Raw genomic sequence first — 19,511 nt, forward strand, 5'->3', positions numbered from 1 at the left:
ACCCCCACAGCCAGTGGCCACCCCATGGCCCACACTGGGGCTTCCCCTCTTTTAAAGCCATTTTACTCCCTTAAACAGACCCTCAAAAGCAAACCTCCCCAAATCCTGTGGGACAGGAACCACACAGATTAGTGGGTCAGAGAAACAGGGTGTCACTGAGGTGAGTGAACACCTGGAAGCCAGGTGACAGCATCACCCATCCTTTCCCATTCAAAGTAAAAGCACCAAATCCCTGACTCTGAGATGAAGGCACAGGATTTGATCCTTCAGAAGAAACACCAACAAGCAAAGGAAACATCTTCTGACTTTTATTGATTCCACATGAAGGAACAGTGATGTCCCCACAGCACCAAAGCAGCTGAGTGGGGCACAATCATCCCTCCTCCAGGTGGGAGGAAGCCAGAAACCAACAGCTTCAGAAAATGACAGTAAAAGGGATAAAATTTATCCTAAATTAGATAAAAATGCAAAGAACTAATACTTCAGTTAACATCAATTTTTAAATAGATCTACACATGAATAGAGGTGTTAATAAGTTAAAAGGCTCTGTGAAATCTGAAAATGCAGGATTTCTAGGAAATAGAATTTCTTGCTGCATCTCCTGGACTCTTCTAAGGCCAGTGTAACCTCTGTCTGCCTGAACACACAAAAGCAACACTGGAGACACTACCCTGCTAGATCTTAAAATATGAAATACTGAACAGTCTTTCACAGGAACAATTTTAAATAGTCTAAATATTTTTTTTTCTACAGAGAGTAAACAGATAACTTACTGATGGTATTAGAAAATTAACAGACACAAGGCTTGTCAAAAATAATTTAAGGTTCAAAGGTAGTGTCTGAGAAAGATTTTGAAGGACGTTTATAAAATTCCTTTGAGGATTTTTATAAAATTCCTTTGAGGACTGTCATAAAATCCTTCACAATGTAAATATCTTATGTAGAACATATATTTTAACGGTATTTTATTAATATACTGTATAACTATAATATAACTCATCATGTAACTATAAATATTAATTATAAGCCCTGTAGTGATCACCTGGGGCAGGACCCCTGCACCAGCCATGACTGGGTGGTGTAGAGGACAGGGAGCTCTGCTCACCTCCCACAGCTTGACAAGACATTCCATCCTTTTTCCAGGAAAACGATTTGCTGGAAAATGCAACCTCAGCTGTATTTGATCAGTTTATGAGACCTTGTCAAACATGGGCCCAGCAGTGGCTGTGAGGTCAGCGAAGGGCTCGGGCTGCTGCAGCTCGAGGACCTGGTGCTTCTTCAGCACCAGGAAGGTGTAAAATGTGGCTGCAGCTTCTTTGCGGTTGTTCCTCCGGCAGAGCTCCCGGAAACTGAAGGAACACACGCCTGATCTCTTCAGCTGCTGCTGAGGGAAATGAGAAATCAGTCAGGTCAGCTTGTCCGCCAGTAAAACTGGAGCCCATGGAGTCCAGAGAGCACTGCATAGAGGGAATGTCTCTGCCTGAATGCCTCAAATAGGATCCAATCTCCATAGAATCATGGAAGCACACACTGGTTTGGGTGGGAAGGGACCTCAAACACGCCTTCAACTAGACAAGGTTGTTCCAAGCCCCAGCCAACCTGGCCTTGAACACTTCCAGAGACGGGGAGCACACAACCTCTCTGGCTACCTTCCATCTGTGATTATAGAAGTGACTCTTAGTATTTTAACACCATAATAGTGTTGGTGCTTATGTGTGCTACTAAAACCTACAATTCCACAGAATTCCATTACACCAGTGGAGTGCTTCCACCATGCTTTGTGATTGACAACAATAAATATCCTTGAGCAGTTCTTTGGGCTCAGTTATCTCTTGTTTTTTAAAGGCTGTATTCAGGTGTAAATATTTATTTACTGTTTGCACAGAACCTTTGAAATACATTCAAGAAAAAGAAAATTCTAGTAGTTCCAGCAGCAGTGGAAAGGAACACCACACATCAAGCACCCAGAAGCCTGATTTTCCACAGAAATACCAAAAAAAGCACATGCTGCAAGTGAGAGGCAGAGACACAATGGACAGTAGAAAGAAGAGCTTTTCTAACATGGTCCAGCTGAAATCAACACCAGCTTTTGGTATCTAATAACAAAATCCAGCACTGGTACCTGTAAAGTTCTTTGTAGCCGAAGAGTTCTTTTGCTCCATCTTATTTCTTCATTGTCTTTCTCGGTTGTTGTTTGCTCCTTGAGAGGAAGTAAACAGGAAGTTAGTCAGGGTGTGGAAAAAGTCACACACCCCAAGAAAAAGGACAGGAGTTCCAGGCTGAAAATCCAGATGGAGCTGGATATCTGGATGGCCAAACCCAGGGAATCAGGAGCCTCTGACACCTCTGTGCTCATACAAGGCTGTGAATCAAAGGAAAGAATGGGACCCGTGTGCTTTGTTCTGTAGCTCAGGTGCAACATGGATATGGTCCCAGTGAGGCAGCTCCACAGCCAGGTACTGCTCTGTGGGACTGGGATTCTGACAGGATTTGCACTGGCCAGGAGCTTAAAGAAAAATACAAATATTTGGCTTGGGATTTGGGGTTTAACCTCTGAAGCCTGCAGCTGACTGCCCTGGTTTCAGAGTACCTGAGCATCCTCAGAACCAGCAAAGTTGAAATTATTTCCGTCTCACAGGAAGCAAAACTCCCTGTAAGTTCGTGATGGTTTTTTTTTTTTAAGAAACAGGGTTCTCTTCTGAAACAAGCCAGGGCCATCAGCTTAGGACACACACCTCTGACACCTCCACCGAAGTTGAAATTATTTCCTTCTCACTATTTCCTTTCAGCAAAACTCCCTGTAAGTTCATGATGCTATTTTATTATTTTTTTTTAAAGGAACAGGGTTCTCTTCTGGAACAAGCCAGGGCCATCAGCTTAGGACACACACCTCTGACACCTCCACCTGCTGTGCTTCAGCTTCCTGGTTCAGGGAATTTTTTGAGCTCTCGGAGAAAGCTGCTCCATCCTCCTGTGAACATGAAAAAGACAATCACTAGGCCTGACCATTTATGCACACAGTGCATTTCTCTTTACACAGTTCTGCTCAAAGAATTTATTGTAATGAAGTTTTTCCAAATGAGTTAATAGATGCTATTTCTACCATGTCTTTCCTGATACAGGGAAGGACCTTGCTGTGGGATTTATCTAAACATGAATTTAAACCTATGGGCAGAGTTCAGGCATGGAGCACACATTTTCTGATGCCATTAGCTCCAATTTCATCACTTTTCAACATTAATGAGCCTCATATTCTCTAAAGAGTGCCCTTTAGCAGAAGTGAAGATGGAAGAGATATTTCTTAAGTATTTCCCCAATATTTCCTCAATATGACACACAAATGTAAGTTTTATCCTTTATAAGGATTATATTTGTCTCTTCAGTACAATATTTCATGTTTAATATTAAGTTCTCATTTGTACATAGTGATTAAACTGTAATCTATGCTGATTAATAAACATTTTAATGAATCATTCATTCATTGTGGGAGTCTACCAAATTATAAATAAACTTTCATCACACAAGCTACTTAATGCTCTCTTGACTGTTTTTAGCATCCTTTCCAAACATTAGTAATTTCCTAACATGTTTTAAATGGAACCTTAGCAAAAAGTGGAACCAATAGTCACACTTAGGTCTCTAAAACTGAGGGAAACTGCTCACTATCATTTCACCACAGTTCTCATTGGTTTCATTTCTGTCATTCTGTGATGTCAATGTAAAGGAATAATTTCTAATTTTCCTCCCAGTCTCGGAATGAGCTGGCTTCTGCAGGTAACTTGTCTCTTCTACTGGCAGCATCTCTGTATTAATAGAAAACCAAGGTTGAAGAGGAAATTACTGTGAATCACCATCCTTAAAAAAAAAACCCCACTGAAAACCAAAAATCACACACAAGTTCACAGTCTTTGAGAGGAAGAGCCAGAATAAGCAAATATTGCAGAAACATCATTCCCAACAGGAGCATGGAAGAAGAACCTTCCGAGGCAGGTTTTCCCTTTGTGAAAGCTGACCTTTATGGACTCACAGGAGGTGGGTTTGTTAATTAATTTTTGAGGCAGGTTATGTTCCCAGCAGAGCAAAGGAATGAAAGTGGATATATCCTTCTCAGAAGATCTAAAATGGAGCATTTCTTCTTGCCTGATATTAACCAAACACATCTTCCAGATACAAGTAGAACTATTTACATTAATTTGGAATTTTGGAGAGAAGTTTGATTAAGCTTAGAACAATTGGGAAGCTATTTTTAAAAATAATATTTTAAAAAAACCCCACAAGCAGCTTTACCCAAATCTGCAGTTTCAGAGACAATTAGAGAAACAAAGATGAAACCAAAAATATCTTCTTATGCCACAAGGAAGAAAAGACCTGGATTTCATTTAATTTCTAAGAAACAAAAGAACAGCAAAGTAGTAATTTGTGTAATACTGTGCACTAACACCTCTTGTGTCTCTCAAACACTATGTAGAATAGAAAATACTCTCTAACAGCTAATGCTGCACAACAGAATTAAAATATTACCTGTAGTATCTTGCTCTTTTCTAGTTTCTTTCATTTCAGACATCCTCTGTATTCCATTTGCTCTCATCTTAAATCTGTCAGTCCTGAAGCATTTTTCAAACAACTGAAAATAATTATTTTTTTGATTGCTTTCAGAATATCATGTCAGATTATTTACAAACATCAACACAAAATATGAATATGAGCTGTATGTTAATGACTGCAACCCAGAATTTCAGTACTTGAATTAGGTCACTCTGAAAATCTGCAATTTTTTTTGTTTGTTTTTAAGCAATAGCCTTCTGCAGCTCTGACATGAATTCCATGAAAAAAAAAATCTTAGGAGCAGCTTGAATCATTTTTCTTTAAGCCAGCCAGTAGGGAAAGATGAAAGAAAGAAACATCTGCAGTTTTCATCTTCTTAAAGAGCAAGTTGTAATTCTGCAGCTGGACTCTAAGTGGTGAAGCTGCACTGCTGCAGTGAACCCTTCCAAATCCAGTAGCAATGTTCTACTGATAATGTCTGATGTACCTTTAAAGTAAATATAAAGAAAAGATATCTCAAGCTGATTACAAAGAGGAAATAAACTAGAAAACAATACAACAAAGGAGAAAGTATAAAAGAAATGGACACAAAAGTAAAAAGCTGTGTGTCAGTATAAGATCAGTCAGGCACCAGTGTGTGAAATGAAACATCAGCTCTCATGTTCCTTTTGTAATTTTTCACTTGTTGGAGTGCAGGAGGTTAAGGCTGTGACCCCACAGATGATGAAACAATTAGTGGTGAGTGTGCAAACCATCAGGTGTCCAGCTGACCTGTACTCCAGAGCAATGCTCAGTGCACACCTGCAGCCAGCTCCAGCTTCAGATCAAACAGAATCTACAAAACCTCTCTCAGTCAGATCCCAGCTCTGCAACAATCCCTGAACCTACACAGTGGCATAGACCCCTCAAGGAAGTGATGTTTACCTTCTGCAGCTGAGCATGAAGCACAGGCTGTGTAGAATGAGACAGGAGTTTATCCACACCTCCCCACTCCTTCCACATCATCGTTTTCTTGGTTGGGGGCGCGAGGTCCAGCGTGGCCAGCAGGTCATCGTAGCTGGTGAGCTGCTTGTAAATGGTTTGGCAGCTGAGCTCCTTCTCTGCATCCACCAGCAGCTTCCTCTTTCTTTGTTTTTTCTTCCTCTGGGTGACAGCTACATAAAGCAAGTATTAATAACAAGTCTTAAGGTCTATTCCTAGGACATTACGCACACAAAATCAACCACTGAATCAACCTGGCTGCTGACCTTCTGAACACTGCCTAGACCTGAAAATCAAAGCACAAGTGCACAGGCCATTCCTTCAAAAGCTTCTATGAAGTTTTCACTCTTTGTACTATTTTACTGGAAATTCCCTTATATTTAATTGTGGAAGACAAATGACTCTTTTAATAAAGAGCTGGGTACAGGACAACTTAATGAGAACACATGATAGAACAACAAGACTGAATAAGCTGTCTTTAATCCATGAGGAAGTTAAGTGCTCCAGGAACTGCTGATGCACTCAAGAGGTTTCATTACCTCATAATTAATATCTGTATTTGTCAGTTTAATCCTTTAGCAATTTAATCAAGACGTAAACACAAAAGAAAGACACAGATTAGTTATATAGCCATAACTTCCTGGATATTATTTGGGCAGGCCGGAAAATTCCAACATTGTAAATATTGCTGTCAACATGAGCTTGCTTATTCATAAACAGCCACCAGGGCGATAGGGGACATTTAGATTTCCTCTGCAGAGGAAATGTAATACTCTTCACCTTGGATCTTGTTAAAAGTTCACAAACCAATGTTTTACAAAGGTTTGAAAATTTTAGGATTGTGATTTTAAATATAAAAGTCACACATGTGTGACTGGCAATTAAAGTTTCTCAGGTGAATCTTCAGTACCACCCCCAAGGCCAAGCTTGCAATCCTACCAGAGCTGAAGAGTAACAAAACTTGACTTGGTACATGGAAGAAACTGCAAGCAGAAATTCAGGCAGCTGAGATAAATAACCTGACACTGTGTTTATATAATATTTATCATAAAAAGGAACTCTGACAGCAGGAGTAGATGAAATCTAAGGTGGGAATAATCTATATTGCAAGTATTTTCACTACTAAGAAGCAAACTAAATCTAGTTAATGCAAACATTCATCAGAAACTGATCAACTTCTGACCTGTATCATCAACTGGCTCAAGCACAAATCCTTCTTCCTCGAACAAAAGGATTGTCTCACTCCTTGTGTGATCTCCATCCTTTACGGTGGTGTCTCCAAAGTTGGACTCAACTGCAGGAAAACCCAGCAAATTACCCAAATTAAAAAAAAAAATCAATATGGACTAATTTCTCAATCACAGGACAGAGAACGATATCAGACAAAAACCAGCAAGAAATAGGAAATTGTGGTTTTGTTTATAATCTCACTTATGTTCACCAGTTCCTTCTCATACTCTCATAGTCAACACTTCCCTTCACTGATCCCAGAATGACCAGGTCATAGCAGAGACAGAACAACTGATCTGGAGAAAACCCACACAACAGAAAGTGTTTAGGGGCAAAGGTGTTTAGTTTCAATCCCTATCTTTTCCAGTTCCAGGCAAGCGGGGACATCTCTGTCAACAGAAAAGGAACAAGTAGCACCAGCACTAGGGCAAGGAGAGGCAAGAGCCACTCTATCCCTTTAAAGCTGTTCCAGAATTCTCTATTTTAAACTAACACTCTGATGAGGGAGTAAGGATTTAAGATAGCAAAAATTTCTCAGAAATAGTTATCAAATCTTAATTTCTTTCATCAGCATCAAACCAAAAGAAGATTAACAACACCTTTATGAGTTACTTAAATTTCATTTGTTGCAGAAATATGAAGGCAGAAATAGAAGCACAGAATTGTTTCTGTTGGAAAAGACCTTTTAAGCTCTCACTAGGAAAGTTCACTGTTACAGGACAGCCTTATTTGGGTTTCTTTCTCCCTCAAAAGGGACATCATGCTGTGAACAGCAGGGTGGACCAACAGCATATCCAACAGGATGTCACATGAAGGTATTTCTAAGCAATGTCAAACTACAAAGCTACAAATTTGGAATCCTTAAATCAAATAAAATTATCCTAAAATGGTGGATGAAGCAGTTTAGGGAAAAAGAAAAAAAAAGCAAAATAAATGAAGAAAGAAAAAAGGCACAAGGACACTACAAAAAGCTGAATGTGAGTGACATTAGGCTTTAACACAGGAACAGAGGGTTTATGTGAGATGGAGCAGACACTGCAAACTCACTGGCTGTGCTGTTCTCTGGCAGATCTTGTGACAAAGGACGTGCTTCCTCCACATCAAGAATGTCTTTATCTAGGACATTTTGCTCATCCCTCAACAGCATTTCTTAAATACAAAGCACATAGTTTTAATCATTCTAAGCCTTAGTAGTCATGAAATAGCCTGATACAGCCTAATGTTAGTCAAGGTTAATACTCTGCAAAGAAAGCAAGCTCAGCTTCTGCAGATGGCCGGCAGTGGTACGGCTGTCTGCAACAGCACACAAAGGAGGGGATTAGTCACAAGTTGGAGATTTCCACCTTTTTTTTTTAAATATGGCCTTGATAGTGCTAACAGGTATCAATCTGTAAGGTTTACATAAAAGCCATAGTGATGTAGAAACTACTTTGCTGCCTTTGTTATTACAACAGTAAGGATAAAAATGCTACACTATTTCAGCTTTGAAAACAGAAATTAAATTGTTAAACATTAAGCATAAATTTAATGCCTTTAATTCTAAAATAATGAAATACAGCCTTTAAACCAATTTGACTTGGCAGTGTCTAAGTACCACAGACTTAGTAACAGGTAGGAAAAATATATGTATGAAAACAACAAATAACATCAGGTTTATGTTTGACAACAATTGCTTTGGTGCTGTCTAGATTGTTTTCCTGTAAGAATAAAAATATTTGGAAAGGAACCGATTCTGTTTGCCTGTGGCAAACCCTACCAATCATATCTACAGCATCTTCCTCATCCCCAAAATGGTCATCCTGGAAGCAGTAAACATCTTCGTGCAGCACAGATTTGTCTCCGCTGGTGCTGGCTGAGTTGGGATCGGCCACCAGACTGTTACTGCTCGTCAGGACACTGCCCTCAAAGAAGCTCTGTCTCCTCAGTGCTTCTGCTTCTTCATCTGAGGGAACACACAATTCCTGATCCCTCATCTGTGTGAGTTTTGTAAACCCAGATGTAGCAATTTCCTAATTTTTCAAGTAATTTTTAAAAGATTGCAAGACATCCCACACCTCAAATGGAATAAAGAATAAACAATGTTATCTAATTCAGTAAAAGCAGGAAATGTTTGCTTTGGTTCTCAGTCTCTGACACCAGGTTATATTGCTTACACAAAATTTTAAACCTAAAACAGCATGATAGGCCAATCAGCAAAAGCATGAAAAAAAAGGACCTTTAATCACAGTTTTTTTACATGTGGAAAGGGCTCACATAAAAGTTTCACATAAAACACATTTCCCTTTATGAAATATCTCAAATTTCTCAACTTCTCTCACCAAAGTTTCTATCACAGAGAAGTTTACTGCTTTCATAATCCTCTGTAAGTGTGATTTCTTCAGCTCTGCTCTGATTCAAGGTAAAATGTTCAGCAACATCAATGGTCCTGATGAAAAAAATATAAAAATACAGAGTGAACAGAAACTCATTGAGCATTCAGCTGGAATGTGAAAACTTGTTTCTACACAGCCTTCAGTCCTGGCATTTTATCACAAGTCCCCATATTTGGGTTTCTTTCTCCACTCCCTTTTGCCAGTAAACTTGGGCTTTTGTGATTTTGTTCCCATCCAAGCCCTGGTACCTACCAGACCCTTGTCAGAAGGCAACTAATTAGTGAAACATCTTTTAAATCAAATTACACAACTCTTTGGGCAGGTAGAAAAGGCACCTTTACAGAGTCAGCACACTGAGGTGCTTGAATAAAGTGTATTATATTGCAGCTGTACTTACAAAATAATAAACCCTTACTGATCCCATCAAACTGTATTTATGAGGAGGTGCAGAGCAACCCTCAGTGGAAATCTCTTGTCCTGGACCTTTGGGGCATCAGAGCCATCAGAAACATGACTTAGCCTCCTGTTTTTTATCAGTTTTCTACATTAATGCTGCTTTGTGTCAAAAAAGCCTAAGAAATATGCTGGCTTTTTCTCAGGAGCCAGGCTGACTACTGCTGATAAAACACCCCAGCCCCAGAGAGCAGTGGAGCAGAAACAAAATGAAGTTACCCAGTGGAACAGTGCAACACTGTGTGGTTACTGGCCACATCTTTCAGGATTAATACTAATTTTTATCTCTTCTCTTGAGGTTCAAAAACTGTTTGCATCCTTCACTCAGACAATTTAAAATCCTGAAGTCTAAGTTCAAGACTTTATTCCATTGTGAAGGTCTGTTGATTAAAGGACTGAGGAAAACCACCAAAGCACAATGCCTGTGGCTGTAGCCTTGTAGAGCTCAGAATTTAGGAGGATTCAGTTATTAAATCAAAACCACCCAATCTGAGTCTCGATTAGATAACAGCAAATAAAGCTTTTACTTCTGGAAATGCTAAAAAAATGAATAAAAACTAGGGAAGCATTTACTTGACATCTGGTAGTGGTGCTTCAAAATCATGAAATTCTTCAGGTAATGTAATGGACTGATAAGCAGCCTCAAAGTTCTCTTCTGGAAGGTCAAGAAGCCCTGAAATAAACAGACAACATAACAAAATAAGTATCAATAAAATAAAAGTAGTGTTCTCTCACTAGCAGGTATAATAAGCCTATAAACCTGTCAGGAGGGACTGCTGCCATTCTAAATCACAGAATGGTAAAGCTTAGGCACCCAAAAGTGGAATTTCAGTTTCCATGTGCTTAAGGGGATCTATTTTTTACAGACAGATACAAAAGAGTCTGCTGCAACAGGACCTGAAATATGTAAGTACTTGTGTTGGTGAGCAGCTGCTTTAAGTCTCTGGAAGGTTCTCCCAGCTGATGTCTAGCCCAGAGTTTTTCACAGCACTGCAAATGAACCACTCTGTTTTCCTTTCCTCTGCTCTGTCTCCATAACACTGTTCTCCAGCATTAAATAATTATGTACTCAGACTGCCAATTCTTGGGAATCAGAGAATCCTGGAAAAATTCACGTGAAGAGGGATTTCTCAAGGTCGTCCAACCCAACCTTTTGCTCAGAACAGGGTTAATTTCAAAGTCAGATCACTTCAGTCTATTTCTGTTGATAGAGATTTCACAGCTCCCTGAACAGCCTCTTTCAGCATTTTACCACTCCTGCTGAGATTCTTCTCCCCCCTTCTATCTAGGTAAAGTCTCTGTTGCAGCAGTGGTGAATGTTGTGTGTTCCTGAGCTGTGTGGTGCTCTCCAAGTTGCTATAGGATCTCTCTCCAAAATAGCCACAAGTCGTGACTGGTGGATTTCAGCTGCATATTAAAGAAAATTTCTTCACTAAAAGGGTTTTCAAGCCCTGGCACAGGCTGCCCAGGGTAATGCTGGAGTCACCATCCCTGCAGGGATTTGAAAGACATGTGGTATTTGGGGACATGGCTTAGTGGTGGCCTTGGCAGTGCTGGGTGAACAGTTGGACTGGGTTTTGGAGGGCCTTTCCAGACTAAATGGTTGTGTGATTCTGTAATTCTGTGATAATATCCTTGAGAATAATGCAGAGTAATTACTGATATTTTGCAAACAGACCAGGTCACAAAGCACATTAAAACTGGCAGTAGACACTGGTATTCCCAGGCTTTTTTTTTAGACAACAGTGCCTCCCATTTATTGCCTAAGTATGACAAACACAGAGCCTGTTGGAAAAGGCTCCAGTCATCTCAGCTCCCTTCTCCCTGTCTGCATGGCTAGAGCTCAAAACACACTGTCAGGTCTGGCACTGACACTGTTAGACATGCTGTTGGTGTCCTCAGAAATTAAAATTAATTATCTAGCAATGGAGGCTGAACTCCAGCATCTTGTAAGACCACTTAATATACTGCTTCTGTTAAGGGAGTCAAAGACCTGAAGTGGCACTAAATTAAGCCAGGTCAGCAGTAGGCGCTAGTATGTTCAGTTTCCTTTGGGGTCAGTAATGTGTATTTAACAGAAATATCCAAAAATTAACTTTTAAAATGAGAGGACACAGATGAAAAAATTCCGAGTTTTGTGTATACCTGGACGAAAGGCTGTCTTCATTTTGGTCAGAGCTTCATTGCAGTCTGCCAAGAGGTACTTTGCTTTCCTGTTGTAAATCCGCACCACCCCCAGGAGTAAGTGTCCAGAGGTTCGCAGAGCTATAGCAAACTGTGAGGATTTAAATTAAAAAAAAAAAGTTGTTCAGGAGTTAGTATTTTTGGCAAAAACATTAAAATATTACATAGAAGTAACAGAGCTCTCTGTGGGAGGCAAACACCTCCACCTCCAGGACTCTCCAGGAGATCCCTCCTCACGCCACAGCCTACCTTTGGGGAGAGGATTTTTTGTACGGTGGCCTCTAAATTGCACTCAAAGATATGTGCCTTGGTGAGCTTCTTCTCCCAGTGGGCAGCCAGCCAGATTTTGGCCAGCGGCCCTCGCTTGTTGATGAGCAAATGGACGTAGAACATGGTGCCTGGCCAAAGGTCTCAGGGCAGCCCTGACAAAATTCCCTGAGCTCTTCCCCTTGCAACAGGAGATGGGTCCTGGGGCAGCAAGTGGGATTAGGGATTTAATGGAATCTGAGGGGAGGGGGGCCCAGCTGGGTGCTGTGGGGAAGGGGGAATTTAGTGGGATCTGAGGGGATGGGGGGACACAACCAGGCACTGAAGGGGATGAGAGGATTTATGGGATGAGGGGACAGGGCACCCAGGCAGATATTGAGGGGATGTGAGGATTTAGTGGGCTCCAGAAGGGCTGGGACACCCAGCTGAGCGCTGAGGGAACGGGAGAACCCTGAGAGCGCTGAGGGAATGAAAGGATTTAGCAGGACCCTCAGAGGGCGGGCAGGGGGGATTTGGCGGGATCCTCAGAGGATGGGTCAGGGTGGTTTAGTGCTGCCTGAGGGGACAGAAGGATCCAGCCAGGCCCTGCGGATTTAGCAGGACCTGAGGCGATGGGCTGACCAAGACGCTGAGGGGACAGGGGGCCTGAGCAGTGCCAGGAGGGACGTGTTGGATTTAGCGGGACCCTGAGGGGCGGGTGGGCACAGCCGGCCGTGAGGGGCGCTGCGGGGATGAGGAGCCCCGGGGGATCAGCAGGCGCTGAGGGGGCTCGGCGGGCGGGCGGATCGGACCCTCCTGAGGCCTCAGCCGAGGGCGGGAAGGCGCCGGGGCGGGGGGTCCCACACCGGGCCCGCCTGGGATCCCTCGCGGGGCCGGGTCCACTCGCCACGGCCCCGCACAGCCACGGAGCCCCCGGCAGGGACCTGCCGCGGTAAATGGTGTAAATGGCCCCCTCCTTCCTGGGGCTCACCAGCACGACCCACACGTGCCCGGGAACACGTTGCCGCACCCCTCATTTTGGGTTCATGAGAGTGGAGAGCAGTCTCACTATCCCCATGCATCTGTCCTTCTTCCTCTTCTCCCTTCTCTTCTCCTTGTCTTTCCCCTCCCCTTCTCCCAATCCCTTTCACCCTTGACGTTCTAAGAGCCCATCTGCAGACACCGCCCCATCCCTTTCTCTGCAGGTGAGCAGCTCCTGCCTGGCTCCAGACACGTCTCATAAAACTCCACTGGTGAAGCAAATTTGCAAACTAAAACAAAAAAGCCAAACAAAAACACAGAGCCTCAGGTCGGACCTCTGTGCAGGGGGGGGTAAAGCAAAAGGTGCACAGCCATCCATCTGTGTCAGCTCTAGCCACCCCTGAGAGAAGACAGTATGTTTGCACATTTAGGTGTCACCAGCCAGGAAAAAAATAGTTTTTCACCCTCTGCTTCGTGCTTTCCATGCTTTATATTCAGGCAGAACAAGCAAGGCTCCCGTTGCTCCCAGGCACAGCCCGGAGCATCAGCTGTTGCCATATCACAAGGCACCTGAGGTTTTCCCTGTCTCCCTGGTGTTAGCTGAAGATAATGAGATCTTAATTATCACCAGGAAAGTGCTGAGCCTCATCCCAGTGCGGCTCTGCATCTGGTCATAGTGGCAAGCAGGGCTCCATCCCTCCAGCTGCCTTTGGGCTGGGGCTCAGGTGTTTGGGGAAGGAGAGGGATTTTTGCTATAAACCATCCTTGGTCTGGTGTGTCCCCAACAGGGACTTGGGAGGAACCTCCCACGAGCCCCAGAGCAGGTATCCACCGCTCTTCCAGGGCACCAAACCTGTCTGGGAACTCCATGCCCTGCATGAGGGGAACCACCCTCACTGATGCCCTCCCCAGCACCAGGGCTCATGTCCAGCCCTGCCTGCCTTGCTGGTGGCAGCAGCTCCCAGGAGCAGATTGCTGGATCAGAATCCACTCCCTCATCCATGGGGAGCACTGGGATGTTGTGTCTGGGGTGCACAGAGACTGACAGTGACAGGCAGGGAGGCTGTGATGTGCTGAACATCTCTCCCAAACTGCTGGATCTCTCAGTGACGTAGAGCCAGCTCCTGAATTGCCCGGCTGCTTTTTCCCTGACCTCCAAGTCACCTTGAGCCGTGCTGGCTGCGGAAACTTGCTCTGCCATGAGATGCTGTGAATGCTAAGGAGGCAGGAATGAAACTTCACCTCGGTGGTGAGGCTGGATAGGGGTCAGCACTGCCAGGGGACACCAGACAGCTGTGCACTCCCCAAAATTGGGCTGTGCTGCACAGGGCTGTATTAGGGAACAGAGCCAGGTCCTGTCTGGCTCCATCACATTGCTGCTCCTGCTGTCCTCTTCTGCCTGTCTGAGGCTCCCATTTGCTGTCCCTCTCATCCATGTTCAATCATTTCATCTGAGGAGCGATATGTTCCCATCCCTGGTTCCCTGTCTGGCTCCTTTACCCTGTTCTGTCTCCCAGACTCCTTCCCTCCCTCCTCTTTCCTTTTCTTTCCAAGTCGTCTGTCTCTCCCCTCCAGCACTCCTGCAGTTTTATTGTGAATTTTGGCAGTGCTCCCTCTGACCTTGGCTGTCTCCCTCCTCTCTTTGCTCCTGCACTGGCAGCATAGATCTTGGCTGTCTCAGTCTCTCCTCCCCTTCTTTAGTGCCAGCACCTTGGGGATGGAGTGGCCTTTGCCAGTCCCCATCCTCATGCTCAGTCACTCAGGATCAGGCTGGGGAAGGTTTTTAGGCTACCCTGAGGCCCCTTCAAAGGCCTGGGGTCCCCTCCAGCTCCCATGCAGCAATGGCAGTGGGATCCTGGGGCAGCAATGCCAGCAAGACACATCCCTCCACCTCATCCCTCACAGGTGGCCTCTCGAGCGTTGCTGTGGGATTGGGGTGCAGGAGCACCCCCTGGGCAGCATGGAGCCCTGACCCCAGGCAGGCTCAGCCCTGTCCCTGTACGAAGGCAGGGGGGAGCCACAGCAGGAGTGCTTCTGCTTCTGCCCCACAAATCCCCATCCTGGCCAGGCTCCTGGCCTTGGCATCCCTGGGTGCATGGGCAGCCTCAGGACTTGGGTGCTCCAGAACAGAGACTTGACCACAGCTCTGCTCGGGAGCAAACTGGTGGCAGTTCTGTCTTCCCAGGGAATTTGGCGATGGTGAGGCAGCAGATCTGCTCCTGCCCATCTGTTCACAGAGATATGCCTGCCTGCTCCAAATCCATCTTTTCCTGCTGATTTGGGACAATCTGTGTCCCATGACCTACTTGTCTCCAAGCATCTCCTGCCTTCCTGCGGAGTGGGTTGGTACTAAAGACTCTCTAAATGTAGTTAACGTGTCAGGATGCACTTACATTTATTTTTAATTCTGCTTCTTTCTCGGCCCACTTCTGGCTACATCTCTGGGGACACTGTGCTGGGAAGCCTCTGTGTTTCGTAGAGTCACAAAGTCACGGAATGGTTTGGGTTGGAAGACACCTTAGAGATCACCTCATTCCAAGCCCCCTGCCATGGCAGCTCTGTGCCCCTGCTGCAGCTCAGACACTGAGAGGTGCCTTGTGTTGGTCCAGAGTGTTCCAGTCAGCATCATGGATAGACACTTTGCCTGGATAGGTGCTGAGCCTGGATTGTGTTGCCCTCAGAAAATGCCCTCTTTATTTGTGTGGCATGCTCTAAAACTCTCTGACCCTTTTTAATCCATTTTAGCTGTATCTGACAGAGACTTCAGAGAAAATCCCTGCCCTGTCATGACACAGGTGGCAGGAGACTCCCATTTGACATCTCCACACAGAGCAGTGCCCAGACACTATGGATAACACAGAGCCCAGTGTAGCTGCAGAGGAACGCGCTGTGTGTGGGGACAGCATTCAGGACACAAGAGGGACAGGGTGCAGAGCACAAGCAGCATCCCTGCAGCCCCAGCACTGAGCTCACCCAGTGCCCACAGCACTGGGTGTGCTTGTGGAGATGCTGGAAGCATGTGAAGGTGTTGAAGGGAATGGTAAAGCAATGGACAAACCTTCCCGGCAGCTGTCAGCAGCCCACCCGCTATTGCTGGGGATTTATATCCACATCTCCAGGCACTGCTCCAAATGTGGAAATAGACCACGTTGTATTAACAAACGAGGGAAAGCGTGTGGCTGCCAGCAGGTCGCTGCTGGGGCACGTGCCTGGGTCTGGTGCCAGGTCAGGGAGAAGAGTGCAGGCACTGACATGAATGCTCTGGGGAAAATGGAATAAATAACGTGAGAGTGTGTGTGTGTTTGTGTGTGTGTGTAAAGTGGGGGCATTATGCCATGGGACTTCAGTGGGATTGTGGTGGGACCTCAGGCGTCAGGAGCTCCTCTGTCCCAGGCTGGGGCATATCACAGGTGGCCCAAACCCGAGTCAACCCCCGCTTTCTCCTGGAATTTGGGGACAGGCCGGGCAACGTCCATGTGGAACCTCTCCCTGCTGTCTTTGGGGTTGGGGCTGCTCATGCTGCAGCCCCAGTATCCCCAGCCCAGCTCCACCTCATGTCCCACAGGGGACTGCTGGCTGTGGAGGGCACGTCCTCCAGGCAGACCCCACACAAACCCCACCGCGCTGCTCTGTCCTCTCCAAACCCCCTCCCCACGCAGCCCCCCGGGGTGCCCACAGAGGGGTCCCTATTGTTGCACAGGGTACGTGCACAGCAGGTGCCGGTGTGCACCCGGGCGTGTGCATGTGAGTGCATGTGAGTGCATGTGAGTGCATGTGTGTGCCCCCCGTACGTGTGTGTGTGTGTGTGCGTGTGCGTGCGGCGGCCGTGCGCGACCGCAGCTCGGGGCACCCACCGCCCGCCCCGCGGCGGCACCGGCACCGGCACCTGCCCGGGGAGCCGGGGAGGCGGCGGGGGTAGGCAGCCCGACGCGGGGGACCGCGAGGGGAAGCGGGGCAGCTCGGTGCGGGCATCGGCGGGGAGGGCAGACCGAGCGGAGAAGCGGGAGCGGAGCACGGTGCACGGAGCGGGGCCACAGCCCGGTGCGGGAGCGGGGAACGGGAGGGCAGAGCCCGGCGGGAGAGTCCGGTGAGGGGCAATTTAGTGGAGTCACAGGGACACAGGTGCCCACAGGGGGTTTCAGACGGGTTCGGGAAGGTGGGTCGCGCGGCGGGAGCTTGGTTTGGGAAGGGGGAGAGCCAGGTGGGACGAGCCGGTTCGGAGAGGCAGGTGAGGGTTCAGGGAGGGGGAGCAGCCCGGTCTGGGGGTCGGTTCCGGGGAAGTGGGACAGTCCGGGGGGAAATCTCGGCTCCCAAGGTTGCCCGGCTCGGCTAAGCGGGACCCCAGGAGGAGGAGCAGCCCGGTTCGGAGACCTGCGGGGTGGGGCTGGTAGCCCGGTCAGGGGAAGCGACTCCGGGGAGGGGAAGCATCCCGGTCGCGGGGTTCTCCTCTGATTTGGGGTGGCATCCCGGTTCGGTGACCCGTCTCCCACCCAGAGGAACATCCCGTCCCGCGTCGACCGCTCACCTTCGGCCGCGCAGGCCGGCGGCGCTTCCATGGCGTCCCCGCGGGCGGCGGAGCTGCGGAGCCCGGACGAGGCGGCGGCCGCGGGTGCGGGGGCTGGTGCGGGCGCGGGGGGGCCGGTGNGCTGCTGGCCGCCGCCGCCGCCCGCCGCCGCGCCCGCGCCGCCCGCCGCACCGGTGGCACCTATGGCTCGGTACGGCTGCGGCTGCGGAGGGTGTCGGCTGAAGGGACGCGGGCGCTGCTCGAGAGCCAGCTGAGCCCCCCGCCCCAGCCCCCCGAGGGGCCCGGCTCCTAGCTGTGCGCACCCCAGGGACCCTCCGCCGCTGGCAGAAACGGGGTCCCCTTGCCGCACTGCAACACCGATACCATTGGGTGAAACTTTGCCTACACCAGCCTTCAGCCACCATTCTCACCTCCTTGAACCCTCCTTGAATGGTGCTCCGGCCCAGCAGCACTGGACTGATGAGGCTTTGGGGTATTCCACCAGACTGCATGGCCCTGGCCTGGGTTGTTCCCCACCACCAGCACTGGGACAGCATGGCCTTGGGACCTCCTGCTGCCTCCCCAGCACCTTCCTGGATGGGATCCTGCCACCAGCATCATGGCAGTGGCACAACCAAGGCAGCCAAGGGACTTCTGTGCCACGGTTGGTTGCAGCCTGGGCTGGATGTGAGGCTGAGCTCCTTCCCACAGCCGGGACCTGACTGCTCTTCCCTACAGATCTGTTTCTGCCATCAGTGACCATTTTTAGCAATAGTTTCCTGTAAAACTCTGGCACAGAGCTGCTTGCACTGCTTCGGGCAGAAGAGGAGGCAGCAAGCATGCCCACTATCTGTGGGGTGGGGGTCCAGCCCCCTGCCACCCCCAGCCCTCACACCCCACCAGCTCCAGCCACACATCAGGATGAAGGCCAGGACACAGCCTGCACCGTGCCAAGCATCCCTCTACCACCAGCAGCCCTGGAATGGCCTCTTCAAAACCCGTGGTGCTACGAGAGTGGATGATTCTCAGTGCCTCGAGGTGACCTGGTGGCTGTGTCCCATGCTGGCCTGGCAGTGCTGCTGCTGGGGTGTCCCCACGCCAGCCCTTCTGCTGATTCAAGGGCCGTTGTCTGTGGTGTGAAGGCAAAATTGCATCTCGTCATTAAAGCACAATGTTCTGTGGAAAGAGAAATGGGTACGAGCAGTGTGCTGGGAAAGGGAAATAATTATCCCACTGGAAAATGCAGAGCCACAAAAGGTGCTGTTTATCATGAATTGCTGCCAGTTTTCAATCCATCCCATAAGCTACCCACTTCAGACATTCTCAGGCAGGGACAAGTCCCTCCAGACAGCCTGACACAAAGAAAAGTGATTTTTACATCTGGTTGCCTGGGTTGGGTTTTATTCCAGGGCTTCCAGTGTCTCCTTGTATGCTGGGAATGGTGTCCTCTGCCCTGTGTTTCCATATAATGCTTCACAGATGATTCTTCCCGCTGCTGTGAAGTGCCACAAGCCTCTCTCCCTGTCACCACATCACCAGCCATGCTCTGTATGTATTGCAGGATCCCAGGAAACAACTTTGAGTCACCTCACACCTGCAATCCTGGCACCCAGGCACCTTTCTCTGGGATGAAACCACACTTGGATTGAAATGGGTGGCTGTGCCCCACTGTCCCCAAACAAGCATTGTCTGTCCCCAACAGCCCTGGGACAAATGGCTTCAATGGCCTGAGGGGCCAAATGAAGGGTCCAGGAGAGCAGGGGGACAAATGTCATTGTGGCTGTCACTGAGGGGCTTGAGGGTGGAGGAGGGGGTGATGCTCTGGGAGGGAGGGAAGAGGAGAAAAAGGGGAGAAAGGGGGAGCTCTGAATCTTCCTAAGCAAGGCTCTGCCCTGAGAAGGCAGATGTCCCTGCTGCAACTCAGCGCTGGCCCTTCATTTCTGGATTAGTAAAATAAACGTGTTAGATGGAGAAATCATTCTCATCCCTTTTTTTTTTTTTTTTTTTTTTTTTTT

General features: G+C 47.3%; 1 protein-coding gene across 6 annotated transcripts; it reads right to left on the minus strand.

Annotated features, from left to right (window-relative positions):
• Positions 1–293: 293 nt before the first annotated feature.
• Positions 294–19,272, minus strand: RAD21L1 (RAD21 cohesin complex component like 1). Of its 6 annotated transcripts, none has more exons than XM_039719479.1 (13): positions 17,928–19,272; positions 11,727–11,856; positions 10,155–10,254; positions 9,075–9,181; positions 8,513–8,698; positions 7,804–7,905; positions 6,710–6,820; positions 5,470–5,699; positions 4,522–4,624; positions 3,664–3,803; positions 2,891–2,971; positions 2,123–2,200; positions 294–1,381 (listed from the first exon to the last, which is right to left on the minus strand). In XM_039719479.1, exons 1-13 carry the CDS (start codon positions 18,051–18,053, stop codon positions 1,190–1,192), a joined length of 1,686 nt encoding a protein of 561 aa, XP_039575413.1. In that variant the 5' UTR covers positions 18,054–19,272; the 3' UTR covers positions 294–1,189. The 6 variants fall into 6 exon arrangements, with proteins under 6 accessions (XP_039575413.1, XP_039575412.1, XP_039575415.1 ...); XM_039719478.1 differs by having other exon boundaries at positions 294–1,384; XM_039719481.1 differs by lacking the exon at positions 8,513–8,698 and having other exon boundaries at positions 294–1,384.
• Between the last annotated feature and the right edge of the window lie 239 nt (positions 19,273–19,511).

Source organism: Passer montanus, unplaced genomic scaffold, assembly GCF_014805655.1.
Source record: "Passer montanus isolate IOZ18808 unplaced genomic scaffold, ASM1480565v1 scaffold41, whole genome shotgun sequence".
NCBI lineage: Eukaryota > Metazoa > Chordata > Aves > Passeriformes > Passeridae > Passer > Passer montanus.

Excerpts from the sequence above, each read along its gene's own strand:
- RAD21L1 (XM_039719478.1), bottom strand. The coding sequence starts at position 18,053 with ATGCTGTCCCAGTGCTGGTGGTGGGGAACAACCCAGGCCAGGGCCATG. Across the intron at positions 11,857-17,927 it reads TTCAAGGAGGGTTCAAGGAG|TTTGCTATAGCTCTGCGAAC; the intron begins GTGAGAATGGTG and ends AAATCCTCACAG. Across the intron at positions 8,699-9,074 it reads TCTCTGTGATAGAAACTTTG|ATGAAGAAGCAGAAGCACTG; the intron begins GTGAGAGAAGTT and ends GTGTTCCCTCAG.